Below are 20,493 nucleotides of genomic sequence, written 5' to 3'. Positions count from 1 at the left end.
ATGTGAGAAATGGAGCAACCCCACACTGGGTGCTCTCATGCAACATCTCAGCCCATTGATGTTTTTCTGTCTTGTGCCTCTGTCCTTTGCATCTGTGCACAAACTTTACCACACGTGAAGACAAAAGCCAAATGAGGCCCATTTCTCTGTGAAGATGTTGTTATTGGGGTAGGATGCTCCTGGAGTGAAAAAATTAGTTTGCTTTCCTTAGTGAGGTCCAGCAGTGATAAAAGCAGGGAATCACTCCTAAACGTGTAGGTGCTTCCAGCAGCTGAGATTACTGCCCCAGAAATTTTGTAGGCTCATTTTCCTCTTGACTTAGCATGAAATACTGCCTGCATTAAAACAACATTCAAGTTGGGGTTTAGCCCAATTCTTCTTCCGAATAAAGCTGTTTCTTCCTTCCCTGTAACTGATGTGTGGGGAGAAATTAGGGGAAAGATCAGGGTATCTGGGTTCCTGGCTGCCATTGTGAAACCTGGCACACCACTAAGTCCAGACAGACAGACATAACCGTTCTTTGAGCTGGCTGTCAACAAACCAAACCACTGGTGTTGTCACATGAGAGAACTTCACATGGTCTGGAAATAACCAGGAAGAAGAGCAGCTACTTGTGGTTATGCCTCTAGCAAGCATTGTGCTTGCAGGAGTCTATATCTGGATACTGCTACTTTTCCTTTTTTCACTCCACCAAATCCATGACTTTTGTTGCATCTACAAAGCAGAGCAGTAGCATACAGCAGCAAGTGGAACTGATAATATTTACTTGGACCACTTCTGCCTTCTCTGTTTTATGGAGCATTGTTGGAAGAGTGTAGGAACGGCAATGGACCTTCTGTTGCTGTCCCCAGAGAGAGGAATGGTTTTGCAGGTGCTTACATTTTAGCAGATGGAAACCCCAGTGTCATAGAATCATAGAATCAACCAGGTTGGAAGAGACCTCCAAGATCATTCAGTCACTCTCTTTCTAGCAAGGTGCTCAGGCACTGGCCTTTTCCCTGATTCTAACATAGATTTGTCCTTTCTCTCTCCTCCTGCACTCCAGGGACAAGCCTGAAGTTATTCAAAGAAGTTTTTTTTCCTCTCCAAGCCAGAAGGCATTTGGGGATGGTGCTTGGAGCCAAAGCCAGCATGTGCCTTCTCTGGGTGTGAAATGTGGAGTCAAACACTGGGGAAAAAAATCCTCATGGGTTCTTGCATCTGGGTCTCAGTACAAAATTAGGTGATTACATTTTCTGCTTTGTGTGTGTTTGGAATTTTAAAAGGCATAAGCACTTTCTGGTTTCAAAGTGAGAAGCAGTAAATACACTGGAAGAGAAGTGGCTTTTGAGAGTTCTTATTGTCTTTATTTTCCAGCTCCTGCATGAGGAGAGACTGCCAGATTTTGCTTTATGGGATACACAAGCTACCTGGGGCTCTGTGCTATTGCCTTTCCCCTGACTTTGCTGTGCCTAGATGAGACCATTATTTCCATCATACACAAGTAAGAGCACATTGGTAGCGCAGGCGTTTCCAGTGATTAATGCACAGATCCTTTTTTGAGATAGCACTAGCAAGGATTGCTTTGCTGTTGTGCACAGAGTGGTTTGCTGTTTTAAGAACAATAAAAGGTTTTGTTGCTCTAAAATGATGAAGGTTGTTTTATTCCAATGTACTGGCCAATATCACTTGAGCACTCTGTTGCTCTCAGCCCAAGGCTCCTTGCTGCAGCTGGACTGGGTATTTTTCCTTGTTTTACATACCAGAAGAGCAGGAATGCTCTGGCAGCAGGAATATCACAGTACCACATCTCAGCTGAGAGACAGCCACTTTTTAAAATTGATCTGGCATGACGTGAAGTGCTTGGGTGTTTTGGAAAAGGAACAACAGACTCTGTAGGGGGACCTACAGCTACATGGTTTGACTTAGGATTAAAATTTTAAGGTTAGGTTTCCTATCACTCAAATTCAGCTTCTCAGGAGTCAGGTATCTAATCTAAGACAGACATACTGACTGCCTGTTTGGACAGAAAAGAGATGGGTTGCCAAAATATGGTTCATCCTTCCAAAACCAGCTGCCTCTGTGAATGGGATGATGTGCCCTCTGCTCTTGGTTTTCTTTGTCCTTCATTCAAATTGTAAGGTAAACATCAACATTTCTGATGGCTTTGAAAAGAATTTACTTCTAAATGTTCAAAGCTGCTGTAGAAGACTTCTGTCTGAGCTGAGGGACTGATATTTTCTCCGTGAGACTATGTTGTTGGATGGTTTTCCTGAACCAGAATGCTTTCAGCAAATGTGAAACCTGTTAAGAAATTAACAGATGGGGTTTTCTTCTGGCTTGGTTTGTGGCAGGGCTTTTTGGTGTTGGTTTCTCTTGTGGTTTTGTTGCTATTTGGTTGTTTGGTTGCTTTTTTTTCCTCCTATGTCATTATTTTCCAAGGGAGATATTTGTTCTGAGACAGGCTCGTGCATCAAAACCGGGTTGTACTGCCCTCTCAGAAAAAAAGAATTCTCCTTGTCCCTTAGGGAAGAGAAGGTGGCCACAGAGCTGAGGGCAGGAGGGTAAAAGAACAGGGCTCTTGGCATTTCCTCTCCCATTTGCTGACAAAACAAGCCTACCCAACACTTAATTTGGTAGATTAACAAAAGAAGCTATCCCTGCAGAGCTGGAAACAAGCTTCATTACGCCACGTCCTTAAAATTGCCAACAAGTCTCTACAGGACCTAATTTAACACATTCATTTGCTCACAAAAGTGCTTGAAGAACAACAAACTTGTCCTGTATAAGGACAAAGAATCTCTCTATTCACATACTTTGTTGAGCTGAACCAATCATAAAAGTAACTGTAGCCTTCTCAGCTTTATTTGCACATGTCTATCTGATTCCATACAAGTGAGAACACCCACAAAACTTTCATGGGGCCCCAGAGTGGTTTGGACTCTTAACTAAAACATGCCAAATGCCATTCACTAGAAGACTTCACCAAATATGCCAGGCTACAACAAAATATCCAGAGGATCAAGTCCCAGGTAATAGCACTTGCAGGCAGGGCACGTGGGGAAAAAATAAGCAACCACCTTACTCATGTGCACATGCATGTACATTTAAAACAATATGTATGATTTTTATGCATTTCATTTGTTTGTAGTTTTGTTTTCTATGTTGACTTATCTGATCAGTACTTTTCCTTGGCTTCTCCAAGAACTGCTGTTCTCTGGTAGGAACACCTGGACTCTCTTGGGAGAAATTAACTGATCGATACACGACAAGAGCATCCATCACGCATTGCTCTTACACAAATTCCCTGACAGTGAGCCAAAGTAAGACTGGGAAGAGACTGTCCCCGTGGGACTTCTGACAGATCTGGTCACTTACTCTGTGAGGCAAGAGCAAGGAGTGATTCAGAGTCCTTGTTGTCTAGAGCTGCAAATCCAGGAGCTGGTCTGGAAATGGGAATGAAAAAAACAGACCTGCAGCCACACTGTGGACCTTACAAGCAGAACATATGCTAAAGCATCTAAAATGGACTTAAGCTAACCTCTTGAGCTTAATATTTAGAGCAGATCACCTGAACTGCTGGAGCTGTTGAGTTTTAAAAAGAGGAGGCTGAGGAGAGACCTCATTGCTGTCTAAAGCTACCTGAAAGACATTGTGGAGAGGTTGGTGATGCTCTCGTCTCACAGGTAAATAGTGATAGAACAAGAGGGAATGGCCTCAGGCTGTGACTGGATAGGTTTAGACTATATATTAGGAAATGTTTTTTCACAGAAAGAGTGGTCAGGCATTGGAATGGGCTGCTCAGGAAGGTAGTTAAGTCATCAACCCTGGATGTGTTTAAAAGTCATTTGGATGTGGTGCTTAGGGATAGGGTTTAGGGTGTACCTTGTAGGATAAGGTTATTGGTTGGACTTGGTGATCCTGAGGGTCTTTTCCACCGGAATCTTTCTGTCACTTCTGTGATTCTGTGAACTGCTCACTGATCTCCTGAGTTTAGTTGCCAGAGCAGGTGCTTAAGATTGAACTCCAAGGTCACCTGAGGGTTGCCTCATGCCCACAGAGAGAGGATGTCTTCTTCCCACCCTTGGCCAGTGGACATTTGCCCCATGCACAGCAGATAGGATATAGGCTTTCCCAGGAGATGATGAATCCCTTCATAATCTCTGCATAGGCAAATAAAATACTGAACGGAAAAAAAAAAAGACAGACAGATATTCTGCTAGCTGGTTTAATGCAAACAAAATATTCAGGACAAGAGTAAATTAATGCTGTCCAAGCTATTCAGATACTTGTTCATCAACCTGCAGAACATCACATCAAATCCTGCTAAATTAATTGAAAAACACTTTTTAAATGGGAAAACCACTCTCACCTTTTTCATTTTGTCTAATAATTTCTGACTCTATGGAGACCTTGTCTCTACCACTGCTTTAAGTGCTTATTTGTATTTTCTAGCATGCAAATTCCTCTTAAGAAATCAGATGTCTTTAGATTAGAGGGTTGAGTGGAAGCTTCAAATGCTAAAGAAATTGGCAGATTCATTTATTTGTCAACATTCCCTGATACAGTGATCCTGTGATGCATCAGTCAGGTGCTCATTAACAAGAAGGAATGGCACTGCAGTCAGTGAAGTGAAACAGAATCTAATGATGCATGCCAGCAGCAAAAAAATCACTTTGTGAAAAAGCAAACTGTTTCAATTATTTGCTTCTTCAAACCGGTACAGCCTCTGGTGTCACCCACCTTTCCTCCTTGTTGCTCTTGATACAAGTTGCTACAGCAACTTGTTGTTTATTTAAGGATTCTGCTGCAGAAAAGGAAAAACAAATGTGGAGAAGCTTACCACTTTGCATATTTCATATTCTACAAAACACTGCCAATGGTTAAGAAAACACACTAAAAGCACCAGTCGCTTTTGTGGGTTCTTGTGTAATTTCAGGAGGGCACACACTGCTGTTATGGCTCACTGGGCAAGGAAGTGACAATTCAGTGCTGGTGAGAGTATGGCAAACACATGATGCTCAGTTCTTCACTGAACTTTCAGCTCTATATCTGTGTTAATACTTGGGCAGTACATAAAGAGTAAGCCAAAACCAGACGTAAGAATCAGCAGGGTAGTGTTGGTAAATGTCTGTTTTAATGAGAATGTACTGCCTTAGTGCCCATGTTTATGAACTGCTTAGCTTTGTGTTCGTTCCTTTTTATTGCTCTTCTCCATCTTGCAGGCTGCAAGCTACTCTAACTTAATACTCTTGCATTTCCATGTTTACGCTTTTTCTTCCCATGTCTTTTCTAACTTGACTCATATTTGCCACATTCTAGGCTCAGATGTGATTAAGAATCACCAGATGGTATTACTGGAGATGGCTTTGCTGATCTTATTTAAACTGACTTACTTGAGACCATTTCCTTCCTGAAGAAGTAAGATGCATTGGCAGTCTCAGTTGTGGAAAGGCTGATGAGTAAAAACTACTTTGTCTAAATTATGAGGAGTTTTTTTGAAGAGTGATGTGTGAGTTCTGTCTGTTGCAAGCAAGCAGCCAGGAGCCTTGTAAATGTAAAATGAATCTATGGAGAAGTTTGCCTGTATTACTTAGGTTTTTTTGGAACCTAAAAACAATTGTGAAGGTCTGGGACTCTCGGGAGATGGAAAAATCAAAGCAGTATGAGAGCTCTGCTGGATCGCTGGCAATCTACAGAAATGTGCTGCTTTGAAAACTGGTTGTTTATCAAAAGGGTTTGGGGCATATATTGGCCATGAAAGTTAAAATGGAAAAGCGTTTTTTGTTTCATCATGCTATGCACAGTAATCAGGAATAGAACAATTCAGTCTGATAACAGTTTTCACTTCTTTTCTTTTAGGAGAAAAAAAAAACCAACAAAACACAGTGAATAGCTCTTTAGTTTGCAGTACTTACCTTGTTTCTCTGCTCTAATGTGCAGCTCTCACTTGCTTTTTCAACTGCCACTTACTTTCTAAAGCACAGGGAAATTAGTTTTTCACACAAAAGGGGAGAGGTGTTTCATAAATAAGGAAAAGCAGGAGTTCACTTTTACTGCAGTCATTTGTCACAGAAAGGGCAGGGAAAGTGAACAAGATTTTTGTTTGGTGACATTTTTAATACTCTTGAAAATACTCAGTAATATTCTCTGTAACCAGTCTCTGTTTAAGAACTGCCTCTTGCTGTATCTACAAAGAAATCTACAGCAGTGAACTAGAAAGGATACATGTTACAGGTCACATTACAGCATGAAGAAAAAGAGATCTAGGCATGTTTTTTCCAAGCTTTCACATCCTCTTATTATTCTCTATCAACAAGCCTTTAACTATCAGCGCCCTCGGTGTGTCCTCAGTGTCCTAGATAAGGATCCTTCTCGAATAATGAAAGGTTTTCAGACCCAATGCAACTCTCACCTGGGTAGTGGAACTCTGTCCATACAGTTTAATAGCAGCCAGGCTGGGCCTCGAGGACCTGACGTTGCAGACTCCAGAACGACTGCTGTGATTGCTGAGTAGCCTCATTTAGTAAAGCAGCCAGCCTATAACCTCCTCACCTCTCTCAGGAGAGCACTGAGATGTTTTAAGTGATGCCATGATTGTAAAGCTTCCAAAGTTACTTCATCATTTTGAAAACCAAGCTAATTAAGTGACAATAGCAAGTTTTGTGCTGCAAAGGAAACAAAAAGAAGAACATTTTCTTGCCTCGAGGTGATGATTATTTAAGCCTTGATCCTGCCAAAGTTTATGCACCTGCTTAAGTATGTAATTAGTTCTGCTTGCTCTTAGCTCGTTCAGCCTGTGCTTACTGACGTCGGCCACAGTACTACCGCTTCCCTGCAGAAGGTCCTGCATAAATGTCTGCAGCATCCCTGGCATTGGATCTCAGCATCTTGAAGTATGAACCATGCCAGGGTTGGTACAGGGCAGCCCTGAGCTACAAATTGTGGTCAGCGTTCCAGATAAGTGGTGTGTGGAGCTGAAAACACCATGTTGGTGGGGAGAAGTGGAAGAGATTGGAGAGAGATTCACTCTGTTCATCTTCAGCTGTGTAAAACTTAAGCATCCAGACTAAACTAATTGCACAGGCTATTTCAATAGTCAATTGAGTGAAGTTAAATGTCTCATCTAAGAGGTCAAAGTGGTAGATGTACCTTGCTCCACTGATGACAGATGCAGGGTGGACAAGTAGCTTAGATAAAACAGCAAATATTTTTAGAGGAGTTGAATCCCACAATTAGTGCCTGATAAAGGGAATCTGAAAATGTGGCTTATGTTTTTCCACATGGACAAATATTGACACTACTGCTTCTCATTCATTTGTTGTGCCCACAGCTGGCACCCAAGACACCATCCCAGTGCCAGTGACAGACAGTGAGCAGTGAGACTGATGTCTGACAAATTCTTCTTTGGTTTAGCTTGAAACTAAAATAGTTTTAACAAATTAATAAAACTAAAATTAATAAAAACTAATAAATGTCTCCAACAGCAACCACACATATAAAGAACAAACTCTAATGTGGCAGAACATGTCCACTCAGTTGATTAGACTCTGTTGCCTTCTTATTGATGGTAAACCAATTAGATGATTTTTAGTTCTGGCTATTTTGGGAGCAGTTGCCTATAATACACAGGCACCTATTACTGTCTTTGTAGGCCTTGAGACTGGAGTGAGAAAGGGAGGCTAGAATTAAACCAGGCCCTCTTGGGTTTTACAGTCATGATGAGTGAAAGTGAAAGCAGAGAAAAAAATCAATCCCAACACTGGCAGCATTCAGAACCCAAGTGACTGTGAGCTTAGAAATAACATGGAATTCAAGCTCCTATTAATTTGCTCAGTTCCCCTCTCACCTTATTGTAAACCTTGAATCATTGCGATTACGTCAGTGGAACCAAACTCATATAAAATTAATGTAATATCTCAGTGCAGCCCAAAGTCTGCTAAAAAAGAAAAGATTCCTATATGCAAGAGTCCATTCCCCAGAGCTATTTTTTCTGTACTTTCCCCTTTAAATCTGAAAGAAAGGGGTCCTTTCAGCAAAACAAAAAGCAGTTATTCAGTGTTTCATATACTGACAACATTCATCGTCAGGAAGTCTTTGTTGATTGTGCCTTGCATGTATAGTAATAAAGTAAAAGCAACACAAAAGTGTGGTGTCTCCATATCCTATAGATGACATGAGACTATCATTCCATTATGTTCAAACAATGTGCCCTTGCTCCTGGAGAGTCTCCCCAACAACAGTCACCAGTTACCAGAGGTCAGGCAATCTCTTCAACCAATTAAAAATAGCATTTCTAGACACTGCTTCATTCAGATATTGTTTCTGTTTTGGAGCCCAATGAATGATAGAAAATAAGTCAGATGAAATGTTATATCACGTTGGCGCAATGTATGTAAACAACAATTATCTCCTCAGCACAGTTTTTGTTTCAGTTCAAGTAGGATAGAATCAGAGTTGAGTGCAATCTAACTGAGTGCTACAGTTCATTATAAAAAATATTCAGAGAATTATTACATGTGTACCTATAGATTTAAACCCTACCTAAACATAGCTGCAACTGGGTAGGTTTAGATTAGATATTAGAGGGGAAAAAAAAAATCACAGCAAGAGTGGTCAGGCTTTGGAATGGGCTACCCAGAGAGGTGGTTGAGTCACCAACCCTGGATGTGCTTAAAAGTCATTTGGATGTGGTGCTTGGGGATATGGTTTAGGGTGAACCTTGTAGAGTAGGGTTATTAGGTGGACTTGGTGATCCTGAGGGTCTTTTCCAACAGGAATGTTTCTGTGATTCTGTGATATGCATACATATACATGCATATGCGTATAAGTAAGAGCCTTAAATTACAGACACATGAAGATCCTTAAATAAAAAACCCTAATAATTCTAAAAGTCATGTAGATAAGAGACAGGAGAATCAGATGTGCAATAATGGTTCCTTCAATTTAGCATCATTTCTATAAATAGGAAATATGAGCTACAATGGGAGGTCACAAATGTTTAGCTGCTTACTACTGGAGATGCTCACAGTTTAAAAAAAAAAAAAGTTTAAAAATTAAACGAACCTAGCCTCCTGATAATGTAAAAAATAACCTGCTGTAGTCAGCAGGACAGAGGGATGATAGAACACAGTCAGTACTCCAAGGTCCCTGCTGAGTTTGGCTCTGCGCAGCTAATAGGCTACACTCAGCCTTAGGCTGCAGCAGCTCCTATAAGGCACAAATGAAGGCTGGGATCCTGGTGGCACCAACAAGCAATTTGAGCTTTAGCTGCTATGTTTAAGAGGTTTACAAAGCCATTTTCCTTATATATCAGACTAAGAGTAATTTCTGGTGCTCTTTCACTGTTATCTCTTGAATATTTACTATGTATTTTTCCTTCATTATTTTCTAGACAGTTTCTTTTGCAATGCTGAGTTCTGTAACAGACACAAAGTCACAAATTCTTGTTCCTTTTTTTACCAAGTTGTCATTTAATTTGATATGACACTTTTGGGAACCTTTGACCTCCCTCTTCCACAGGAAGTTTTAATATTTTTTTTCCACCACAACCCTTACAACCAGCTGCCTAGGACTTTTTAATTTCCACATATTTGATTTCCTGATATGAGGATCATTTTACTGCTATGGTTTGCAAATCCTTTGATAAACCCATTTCAAGTTCACAGTCTGAGCAGTATTTCAATGTTCACCTCAGTTCCTCTTTGTCAGGAAGCTGACCCAGGAGGGATGCTTCTTCCTGGATCTTATCTATCTTAAAATAATAAGCTTCTCACTATTGTTTTCAGGGTTATTGTTCTGTATGGACTGAACTCCTAGATGTACAGATAGTCAAACCACCTCAAGAATGCTGGTGATTTGAGTGCACTCTAGAACAGGCTTGGGGACTTTTTGTTCTTGTTTGTGTTATTCCTTTCCTTCTCCTTACTTCACCTTTGTACCCTCTTCTATCAATCTTCACCTCTGCCCTTAGGAGCTCCCTAACTTAATTTATGACATCAGTAACTTTAACACCATTATGTCATATCTCTGCTACACCCTTCAGAATAGCCTTGTTTAGCTGTGTCAGGAATAACCTCTGGCACCTGGTATCACTTGGTTCTCTCCTTTTGCCTTGTATTTGTATACTGGCCTTGCAAACGTGACAGGGGAAAATAAGTGCTTAAAGCATGTTGGGATGTTCAGGGGCACAAGGTAAGTCATTTTAAATAGCTGGGCACATTCACCTTCAAACAAGGTCTGTCTTACAAGTAACTTTAAAATTAAATAAATAACCCATTATTCTGGCCAGCAGTGTGTATTATAAACTCTACAAAACTTCAAAGATCCTTTTGTTGCCTTCTTGCTGTTCCTGAGGCAAGTGAGGACTGCTAAATGCTATTCTCAGGAGCCTTTTGGCATTAAAGGAGAGGCTGGTAGGACTCACATGCTGGTTTGGCTTGACACAGAAGCAGCAAACAGGCAAAAATTAATTTTCTTCTAATGGGAAAGGAATTGGTTTATATCATAATGGAATCATTGAATTATTTTGGTTGGAAAAAACCTCTAAGATCATCAAATCCTACTACCTTTTAGTCTCCCCCAAAAATATCTGAAAACATGAAATCTGAGATTCTTCCAGTGGCCAACATTATAAACTGATAGTCCACAAGAGTGGACAGCAGACAGCAAACATGCTGCAGGATCCAGCCCTCATTTCCAGTGTACCTTTTTGTCTGAACACTCTCTTGTAAAATGCCTGAGTTCAGTGGGACTGATTCACACCAAATGAAATGCAAAAGAAAATAAAAAAAGGCCACATGTTTCTATAGAGGCATTAAAACCATCCTGTTGACTAACTCAGTGTGTTTCTTGCTGCCCTGGATATCTTCACTCTGTGGCTGCCAGAGAGGGAAAGAATCCTGATCTGTCTCACAGCCAAACCTTGGAGAATTAAACCCTTTGTCTCAGGAGCCTTTCAATTTCTCAGGCTGCCCTGAAAATCTGGAGACAAAACAGAAATTATGGATGTTCTTCTTGCTTTAAAGGAAATTTCATGATGATGTTTTCTGTCTCCTGAAGATGCTTCTCTTCACAGCCTGCCTCAATTGGAAAACGCTGGAGTGCTGTATGGGGCTGAAAGCTTTTAATGTCAATCTGTGAGGGTAAGTTTGATGTGGTCTCTAACCCCAGCAATAACAACCATTGGAAGACAGTGTTGTTCTTTTAAAAAATGGCAATTGGTCTTTCATGTTATCTATGGATTATTCTAGGCTATAACGGACATGAAGTTTTGTGCTTCAGAGCATAAACCTCTCTCTCATAGCCTTGGCAGCAGTGGAAACTTAGCAAATAAGATGATTATAACACGATTGTCCACTGTGGAGGTCTGTGTGTCTTTGAAGCATTTCATGCTGGCCACTGCTGGAGACAGAGTATGACATTGGCTAGACTACTAACCTGATTTAGAATAACAGAGCTTTTATTCCTATTAAGCACATCTCAGTTTCAACTATTACTGATGGCCCTTGAACACTAAAATCACAGCCCAACCTACTTGTAGATACAGGCACAATTCTTCTCAAAGGGAATACTGCTTGGCAAAAGTCTACTCATTTACTTATGACATGTTGGTTTTTTTTTTTTCAAAAGAGGAGCAAAGTATCAGTTGTATATTTCATCATTTTCCTACATCAATTGCCAGAGTAACGACAACAAATGATTTTGCACCTGGACAGCTAAATTCACATAACAAATTTGAAAGGGAGATTTAATGGAAATGAGAGTTGAGCATCTGAGTACAAGATTAGGTCCTGAAAGCAGAATAGCCTTTTTAGCTCTCTGTGTTGCTAGCACCCCTCCTGAAGAGCACTGCCCTTTTTGCTTGATCCTTGGATGTGGGAAAGATTTGTTTTCAGATGCGAATGCCTGTAGCACTTTCTTGAGGTTCATCTGAAAGCTGATTCCAGACTCAGCATGCAGTTATGCTTTTTCAGGGTCTCTTGCTCCAGATGACTACTGCTGGCCACAGCTCTCATTTCCTCTCCATGCAGAATGAATGCTATCAAAACAGCCTTTCTTAATACATGCCAAAAGGACAGGATCCTTTTTAGTTTTACTTTTGACCATGCTGGATTTCAAATACATGACCTCACCACTACAAAACTGGTGGGGTTTACCCTTGTTGTCATACGTAGTACAACTTCTACCAGGATCATCATGCAGCACCTTTCTTTTTATCATTTATTTGTCCAGTCTAAAATGCTATGCAGCACCTACCAGCTGTGCTAGATCCTCCACTTTTTTGCATTGGGTCATCATAGGTGAGAGTCAGGGTAAAAAAAACATGCCAATGTGATATACATGTCAACTGTTGAGTAAATCCAGCACTGTGAAACTTTGAGGATAGAAACTGGCACATGCTTGTATTCTGCTGTGCCTAATACAGCATTCTGGCCTGTAGACATAATTGTAGAATCAAATATGTGCTACTACTACTAAGAATAATGATACAAAAAGGTATTTTTAATGTCATCTCTTGGACAGCACAGCTATGTGTCAGAGAGGAACTGATCTTCATTTATACAACACTTGGCAGAAAAGCAAACCAACTTAAGTGAATACACAAAGTAGTAAGGACAATCCCTGATTCCTTCTGCACTCTACTCCTTCATCAACATGAAGTGTATGATCCTTAATTTTAATGGATTGTTAAACTAGAGGCAGAGAAAGCAAAACCCACAGAATCATACTGGTTTAGGCTGCAGGCCTTCTGCATTCTTTCATACAGTTCTGTCCTAGGATATCTGTATGTGCCACAGATGAGCTCATCCATCTAAATAATTTAAAAGAGCCATCTTCAATGCAGTGGATGTGCCCTGATGCTGCCAGCTTGCCTTGCTGACCCCTCATACAGTTTGCCTGTGTTTGTTGTTGTCCTTGCTTGCCTGACTTGCTTGGGCACATGGGCTTTTTGATACTCAAGCAAAGGGTATTTCCACATGACCTTTGGCAATTCACCCTGTGAACTGTAAACTATTGCAAAGCCTCTGCCTGCTTGTAGCAGAGGAGGTGGGAATGGGCCATGTACCTCAGCTGTCAGGCCCCACTAAGGACATAATTTTGAGCTGCCACCAATTTCAGTTTACATGAGGAGACAGTTATGAGCTGCACTGTCTGAAAATCAGTCAATGGTACCTATTCTTTTGCCCGTACTATGGGAGTGTTAGCAGAGAAGGTATGGGCAGGATACCTCCTAGATTACACCGAGATCATCTCGAGGCACCAGCACAGGGTTGCTGTCTGCATAGAGCGAAGGGCTGGTCTGCAGGATGGCCTTGGAGTAGATCTCAAGAGTCTGTCTAAACTTGAGCTGCTGTATGAAAGAGGTTTTCATTTTTTTCAGGGAAAAGCCCACATTAATCACATTCTAAGTATAAACTCTATTCAACAAGATCTATTTATAGTTCTTCAGTCTGTCACTGATTTAACCAGAAAGGCATGCATGCCCAGGAATGCATATTATTTGAGATGGAGAGATATCCTTCAAGCCTCATCCTCTGGACCTTCATTTGGACTCTCATCTGTAAGTATAATTATTTAGATGGTTTATGAAAAAAGGGGGAAAAAAGAATAAAAAAGGAAAAGAAGGAGAAACTCTTGTGTTTTCTCTGTCCTTCAAGGATACCCAGTCAGAGAAAAAGTAAGCGATGTTCCAACAATGTGATGTTACTCCCACAAAGATGAGCCTTTTTATCCCTTCAGTGGCTAGAAGATCTGGATATGATGGAGGCTGATAAGGTACTACAAAAACATTTATCAGGGGAGAGTCACAGCCACAGCATCTTTCGTGTTGGAAGGAAACTCTGGAGTTCATCTAGTCCAATCTCTTGCCTAAGGAAGGTCAGCCAGCGCAGGTTGTCCATGACTATATCTAGTCAGGAGTTGGATATCTTCCAGATACAGACTCCACAGCCTCACTTGACAAGTTGTGCCCATGTTGGTTACCCTCGCAGGAAAAAAATATATGTATATATATCTTTTCTCGTGCTCAGATTGAATTTATTAATTTTCTTCTTGCTCTCATTGTCTCATTCTGTCAGAGGGTACCACTGGCTTGGGTTTATGCCTTTCCTTACACTTACAGTGATGAGATTCCTCTGAGACACAATCACAGAATCACTGTGTTTAGCAAAGACCTTTAAGATTATCAAGTCCAAGCATTATCTAACTCTACTGGGGCCACTACTGCACCATGTCCTTGAACACCATATCTAGATGGCTTTTAAATATATCCAGGGATGGCAATTCAACTACTTCCCTGAGCAGCCTGTTCCAGTCTTTGATAATGCTTTTGCTACAGAAGTTTTTCCTAGTGTGTAACATAAACCTCCCCTGTGGAAACGATGTGTTTTCTCTTTTCCTCTCAGTTGTGAGTTGTGAGAAGAGACTCAACACCCCCCTCTCTACAACCACCTTTCAGGGAGTTGTAATAAGCATTAAGGTCTTCCTTCAGCCTCCTTTTCTTCAGACTAAATAACCCCAGCTCTCTCAGCTGCTCCTCATAAGACTTAAGACACTTGAGCAGCTTTGTTGCCCTTCTCTGGACTGACTCCAGCAGCCCAGTGTCTCTTATACTTTGGTGTCCAAAACTGAATGCAGCACTGAAGATGTGGCCCCACCAGTGCAGAGTACAATCACCCCTCTAGTCTGCTGGCTACACTATTCCTGATGCAGGTCAGGGTGCTGTTTGGCCTTCTTGGCCACCCAGTCATGTTGCTAAGCCAAACAGCCCTAGCTCTCAGTCTGTCCTCCTGTGAGACATAGCTCGATCACTGCCTCCCCCAGAAGTGTACCATCTAAGCAAACCAATCTGACAAAGGAGAGAGTGATGTGCCTATAGTCACACAACATGTGACAGCACAAGATCCTCATGGAGGCCATGTGTGTGGGGGGCCACTTCTCCTGGCCCCCAACTCTTCTCCCAGGCATCAGGCATGGCTGCTTGCTGTCAGATCTGTCTTCTAAAGCCAGTAGCTTTGTGCTATTTTGGAACAGAATATTAAGAAAAGAATTATAACCTCTGCAAGGGCCAGTGTCATGCCAGGGATTGCCTTTGCAAGTCTTAAAGAGGAAAGGCAGCCTTGAACTTTTACTATTAAAGGGAACAACTCTTGTCTTAATTTCCTGTGGTTTTACAGGGGATCTGTCCCTGAAGGAACCAGGCTGCATCTGTCACAAACTCCATCTGGCTGATTTTCTTTCTTCTTCTTCTTTTTTTTTTCCCTTGGACAGTTTTACAGTATGAGCATATGACTGTGTTTCTACACATTTCCTCTCAAAAGGCCTACACATTTCTTCAGCAGATTTTTTGGTAGGGTTTTCTGGTGGCTTTGAGGTGGGATACATTTTTCACCAGGCCCAGTCTTTTTTTGTTTAATGCTGGTATCTGGGAGCAGCCTGGAATAAGGAATGAAATACCCACTACAACACACCATTTCAGACAGCATGGATCCATAACAAACGTGAAGCTGTCCAGGGAGTGGGATGACTTCTGAAAGGAGCATTTTATATGCTAAGTGCTCTTACTCCAGATGCTTCCAAGTTGGAAGCCAGCAGTGTGCCCAGGTGGCCAAGAGAGCCAGTGGCATCCTGGCCTGCATCAGGAATGGTGTGGTCAGCAGGAGCAGGAAGGTCATTCTGCCCCTGTACTCTGCACTGCTTAGACCACACCTTGAGTACTGTGTTCAGTTCTGGGCCCCCAGTTTAGGAGGGACATTGAGATGCTTAAGCGTGTCCAGAGAAGGGCGACGAGGCTGGTGAGAGACCTTGAGCACAGCCCTACGAGGAGAGGCTGAGGGAGCTGGGATTGGTTAGCCTGGAGAAGAGGAGGCTCAGGGGTGACCTTATTGCTGTCTACAACTACCTGAGGGGTGGTTGTGGCCAGGAGGAGGTTGCTCTCTTCTCTCAGGTGGCCAGCACCAGAACAAGAGGACACAGCCTCAAGCTATGCCAGGGGAAATTTAGGCTGGAGGTGAGGAGAAAGTTCTTCACTGAGAGAGTCATTGGACACTGGAATGGGCTGCCCGGGGAGGTGGTGGAGTCGCCGTCCCTGGAGCTGTTCAAGGCAGGATTGGACGTGGCACTTGGTGCCATGGTCTAGCCTTGAGCTCTGTGGTAAAGGGTTGGACTTGATGATCTGTGAGGTCTCTTCCAGCCTCGGTGATACTGTGATACTGTGTGTGTGAAAGTTATAATGACTTGATGATCTTAAAAACATCTTTTCCTATTGAAACAATTCTGTGGTTCTGCAATGTTCACTGTGAATCTTACAGGAGCTTTCTTCAATAAAGCTGGACATTTCAGAATAACGTTACATTTAAAAGGAAAAACCACTAAAAAAACACCAAACAAGAACCTCAGTATTTCAAATGCTAGAAAAGAATGTAAGAAATGAGAAATAGAGAGAAATGGTGTGCAGGCCTGGACGTGCCAAGCTAGGCACAAGTGAAGTAAAAGGGTAACATAAAAACGGAGCTTTTTGGGGTTTTTCTCTTTGTTGGAAGCTGCCCCAGTGTACAGCAGAGGCTTGTGTGCTGGGAACGCGGCGCAAGGAGAAGGGGCTCCACAGGAAGCCCCAGACGTCCTTGGTGAAACGCCACCTTGTGCGGTATTTGCCCAGGTGGCGGCGCGGGGTTCCCTGCTCCCACGGCGGGGAATCGGGGGCCAGACCCCGGGGTGCCCCGGGGACCCCATGCTGCGCCCAAGTCACGGCAAGGTGCATGCGGGGCGGCACGAGGGGCCCCGGGGAAAAGGAGAGCCCCCAGAGCCCGGCGGAGGGAAACCCGCATTAAGGTGTGCCGCTTCCCACCCTAGCAACCGTTGCTGAGGAGCGGGGCGGGGCTGCGGCGCGGCGCAGCGCAGCGCGGCGGGACCGGGCAGGCGCCGCCCCGCTCGCCTCGGCAGCCTACAAGCCCCATGGTGCCGCGCGGGGTGCTGGTGCGTGACGCGGCGGAGCGGGGGAGGCGGAGGCGGGGGTCCGTCTCTCCCCTGCCGTGTCCCCTTTCTCGGCTCGGCAGACGCCATGTTGGCTTGAGCCGAAGATGACAGGGGTCGGCTGCGGGCGAGGATCGCGTTGAGGACTGGCAGCTCCGGCTCGCAGCGGAGCGAAGCAGCGCGGCTTGCGGGGAGGTGGGGCGCCCGGAGCCGCCGGACGACGAGGCGAGGGAGGGCGGGCGCGCTGAACAGGCGGCGGCGATGCGAACGGAGACCTGAGGCTGCGGGAGGCGTCCGCCGTTGAACGCCCCCCGGTCCCCGACGAGTGCTGTCGCTGCCAGAGTGCCACGGGGGAGGGCTTTCCCCTCCGGCCATCCCTCAGGCAGCTCTCCCCGGCACGTCGCCCTGCCGGACCCTGTTGAATGTCGCATACCGCCTAGAGGGAATCCGAAGCCCGGCGTCCTGCCCTCCGGCTGCGGGCCCACCCCGGCCCTCCCGTCTTCCTGCCCCGCCGCCGAGGGCAGGACCGAGGTTCTGCCTGCCTGCGCGACCGGGTCGCCTGCGCTGACTGAGGAGGTGACTTGGACGCACCATTATCCCGTGAATCATCCCCTCGTCATTTGTAAAGACTTGGAGAGAAGGAAGAGGGAGAGAGGGGGGAAAAGCCCGCACGCAGCTCATGTGGCGGTGTAGTCCTGCCTGGTCTACCTGGCACCGCTGGTGCTGCTGCTGCTGCCGCCGCTGCTGACAGGGATCTGCTGCCATCTCTGGTCTCCCGCTGGCTCCTCTGGTACAGCCTCGGCACCGCTTGTCCCTGGATATTTTCCTCCTCGGCCGGCCGTCTTCCGCTGCACATCGGGCACCTCTTTTTCCTGGGAAACGTGGAAGTTACTGCCTTGGACACTTGACACTGGTTTTGCTTCGTGAAAATCTCCGTCGGGCTCTTCTTGGTGCTGCTTTTTAAAATTTTAAGTTGATTTTAAGCCATTTAGGGTAACATCAAGATGTCCAGCAGCGTTCCAGCTGATATGGTAAGTAGTGTACTCCTTATTTGAAAGTATTATGTTTAACGTTTACTTCGACCTGTTTTGCCAGAGAAGATGGAAAAGGGGGGGGGGGGGGGGGGGGGGGGAAGTGGGGGACAAAAAAAAAAAAAAACCAACGAGGGGGAAAAAAAAAGTCATGGTTACATGTTTAGGGAACAGAAAGTTCCCAGTTCATACCGCCCTACCCCGCACAAAACCAGAGTGCTGGTTCTGCTTCGCTTTTGGTAGTAGCTACGTGGGAAATCTGCAGCGTCGCCTTCTGTGTAGCAAGGCATGGGGGGGATGTCTGCTTTCTGTTGCCGTTGCAGTTAATATCTGACTGCTCTGCATTATTTTGTATAGCAACTGCTCTTCAGCTCTGCCCGATATTTTGGAGGGGGGAAGAGAAAGGAGAAGTGTAACATTCAGAATGGTTTAAGCGACCAATTTCTCTCTTTTCTCCTTCCTGAACCAGCTGAAATTAGTCTCAGTCTTCTTCCTTCTCTAAAACTTCGCTTGTTTCTTACCGATGCTTTGTCTTCCCATGTTGATGGGAAGTTAATCTCATCACTTGCTCACGGATCAAGAGCGAGAGAGAAATTCTCATGCATTTATTTACATAGCGAGGTCTTTTGTGCACTAGCTGCAATCTGGAGATTTTTCAAGGGCACTCCTTGTACTTCTTATGGCGGACTGTACTTCAGCCTGGGCTGGATACTCGTCTGCCGCACATTTAAAATAGGAAGTTATAGCAAGGCATGAGGAGGGAGGGTGAAGCAGGTCTGCTAGATAGTCGTTCTGTCCAGCACGACTTTCCCCATTTGTATGTATTTCCATAAATCACTTAACTTGGAGGGGGAGGGAGTTGTGGCTGCAGTTTGGTGTGTTAGTTCTTTGTTCTTACAGCAGAATATTTTCGTATATCTTCCTGTATCTGTTCGTATTTAAAGGTTCTTTCATTCTTCAAGCAGCAAACTGGTCCATGCATTTTTTTTTCTTTCAAGATGAAGTTCTGTATTAGAGTAAAACCGGTAGTGATAGCCTTAAAGCCGAGTAGACTTTGGTTCAGCCATCAATATTACAATTAATAGTGCATATGTATGACAAAAAGGCTATTGAAGTAATAGTATCCTTTAGGTGCTTGCTTTCAGCGTTTTTTTCACGGCTTTTGTACTGCAGTTGAAACGAGGGAATTCTGCACAAAAAGCAGGAACAATAAGATCCTAGAGGATTATCACATGCAGCTGTGGATTTTTTTCCCTCCCTTCATCTTTCTCGAATAGTATAAGTAAAATTTGCCCCCTGGAGAGGAAGTGAGATACATCTGACTTTAAACCCTTTCAACTATCAGTTTTCGTGTATTTCTTTTTAGGATATGTCTGTTGGAGTAGTCTGAAGCCCTTATCACTTGCACGTGTCTGACGAGTATTATATCACAGAAGTCCTCGCCTGAGCTGTGGAGGGTTAGATGCAAATCTCTTAGTGCCGCTTTATAAATTGCCTGGAGGAGTCCCTTGAGGGTAGCACGAAGCACTCTTCTTCCCCCTCACCTTGGGCAGAGTGCACTGCCACCTCCACACTGCTGGGTTCTGCCTGCCAGGGGAGCATGATGCTGCCAGTAGGCTTGTAACATTTGACACTTCATGCGAAACATACACATTTTAAGATGGGTAAAATACTATTTTAATTCTATGAAAACTGTTTCCTTCTATTGTTATGATGTAAGGAGAATACCGCTGACAGGGATAACGAGGCCTAGTGATGCTCTTGTTTCTTGAGATCGGAAGGAGCTTGTTATACACAGTGTTTAAATACTGAGTCATTACAAAAACATTTTAATGAAGATGTTACCAATGTTGCTAGTATTGACCTGGGTAAATAGATGTATTTTAGTCTCTTAGAATAGTTCTGTTGAGTTTCTACATTATCAGCTGCAATTTCTTTCTAAAAGTTTCAAGTGTGTTGTAGAAATGTAAACACAGATAATAAACATTGCTTTGTAAGAAGAGCACTTGAGAACTCATTTTGAGTCTCCTTTCGACACTGTCCTCCTTATTTCAAAGGAGGCTATTCAGGAAAGAAAACGGGATTGGTTTTTTTGATGGCTTTTTAAAGAGGAGCACTTACTAGGCTGTCACCTTTTTTATATATATGTTTTTATTTAGTGTAGGATTTTGCAGTTTGCATTTCTCTTATCCACCCACTGTGCAATTTGCATTTACAAAAAATGATTTTCCATTCCCGTAGGAGTTGGCATCAGTGTGATGGCGTGTCATGTTCGAAGACTCCATCACACTTTAGTAAATCTGCTGTGAATTACTTAAGTGTTATAATAATTATGTTTCAAACTGTTTATGTGAGATTCATGAACTAACCCTTTCATCATCATAAAACGGTTATAATTGCTGCTACTTAAAATGTGTTAATTTGTCTTCCTGTCCCACCTTTGAGAAGGATCTGCTATACATAAATTCATAGTAAAATTTCAAATCTTTAGTGATCTTTGTACTTGTAT

General features: G+C 43.4%; 1 protein-coding gene across 1 annotated transcript in view; it reads left to right on the top strand.

Moving 5' to 3' along the window:
• The first annotated feature begins 16,960 nt into the window (after positions 1-16,960).
• UBL3 (ubiquitin like 3) overlaps positions 16,961-20,493 on the top strand; it is a 62,728-nt gene continuing 59,195 nt past the window's right edge. Inside the window, exon 1 of the mRNA XM_064172637.1 lies at positions 16,961-17,984. Within this exon, the coding sequence (XP_064028707.1) occupies positions 17,958-17,984 (27 nt within the window). The 5' untranslated portion in view covers positions 16,961-17,957. The remainder of the gene's footprint in view (positions 17,985-20,493) is intronic.

The sequence above is a fragment of the Pogoniulus pusillus genome, chromosome 3 (genome assembly GCF_015220805.1).
Source record: "Pogoniulus pusillus isolate bPogPus1 chromosome 3, bPogPus1.pri, whole genome shotgun sequence".
Classification (NCBI taxonomy): Eukaryota; Metazoa; Chordata; class Aves; order Piciformes; family Lybiidae; genus Pogoniulus; species Pogoniulus pusillus.
This window is presented reverse-complemented; position numbering and strand designations above follow the sequence as displayed.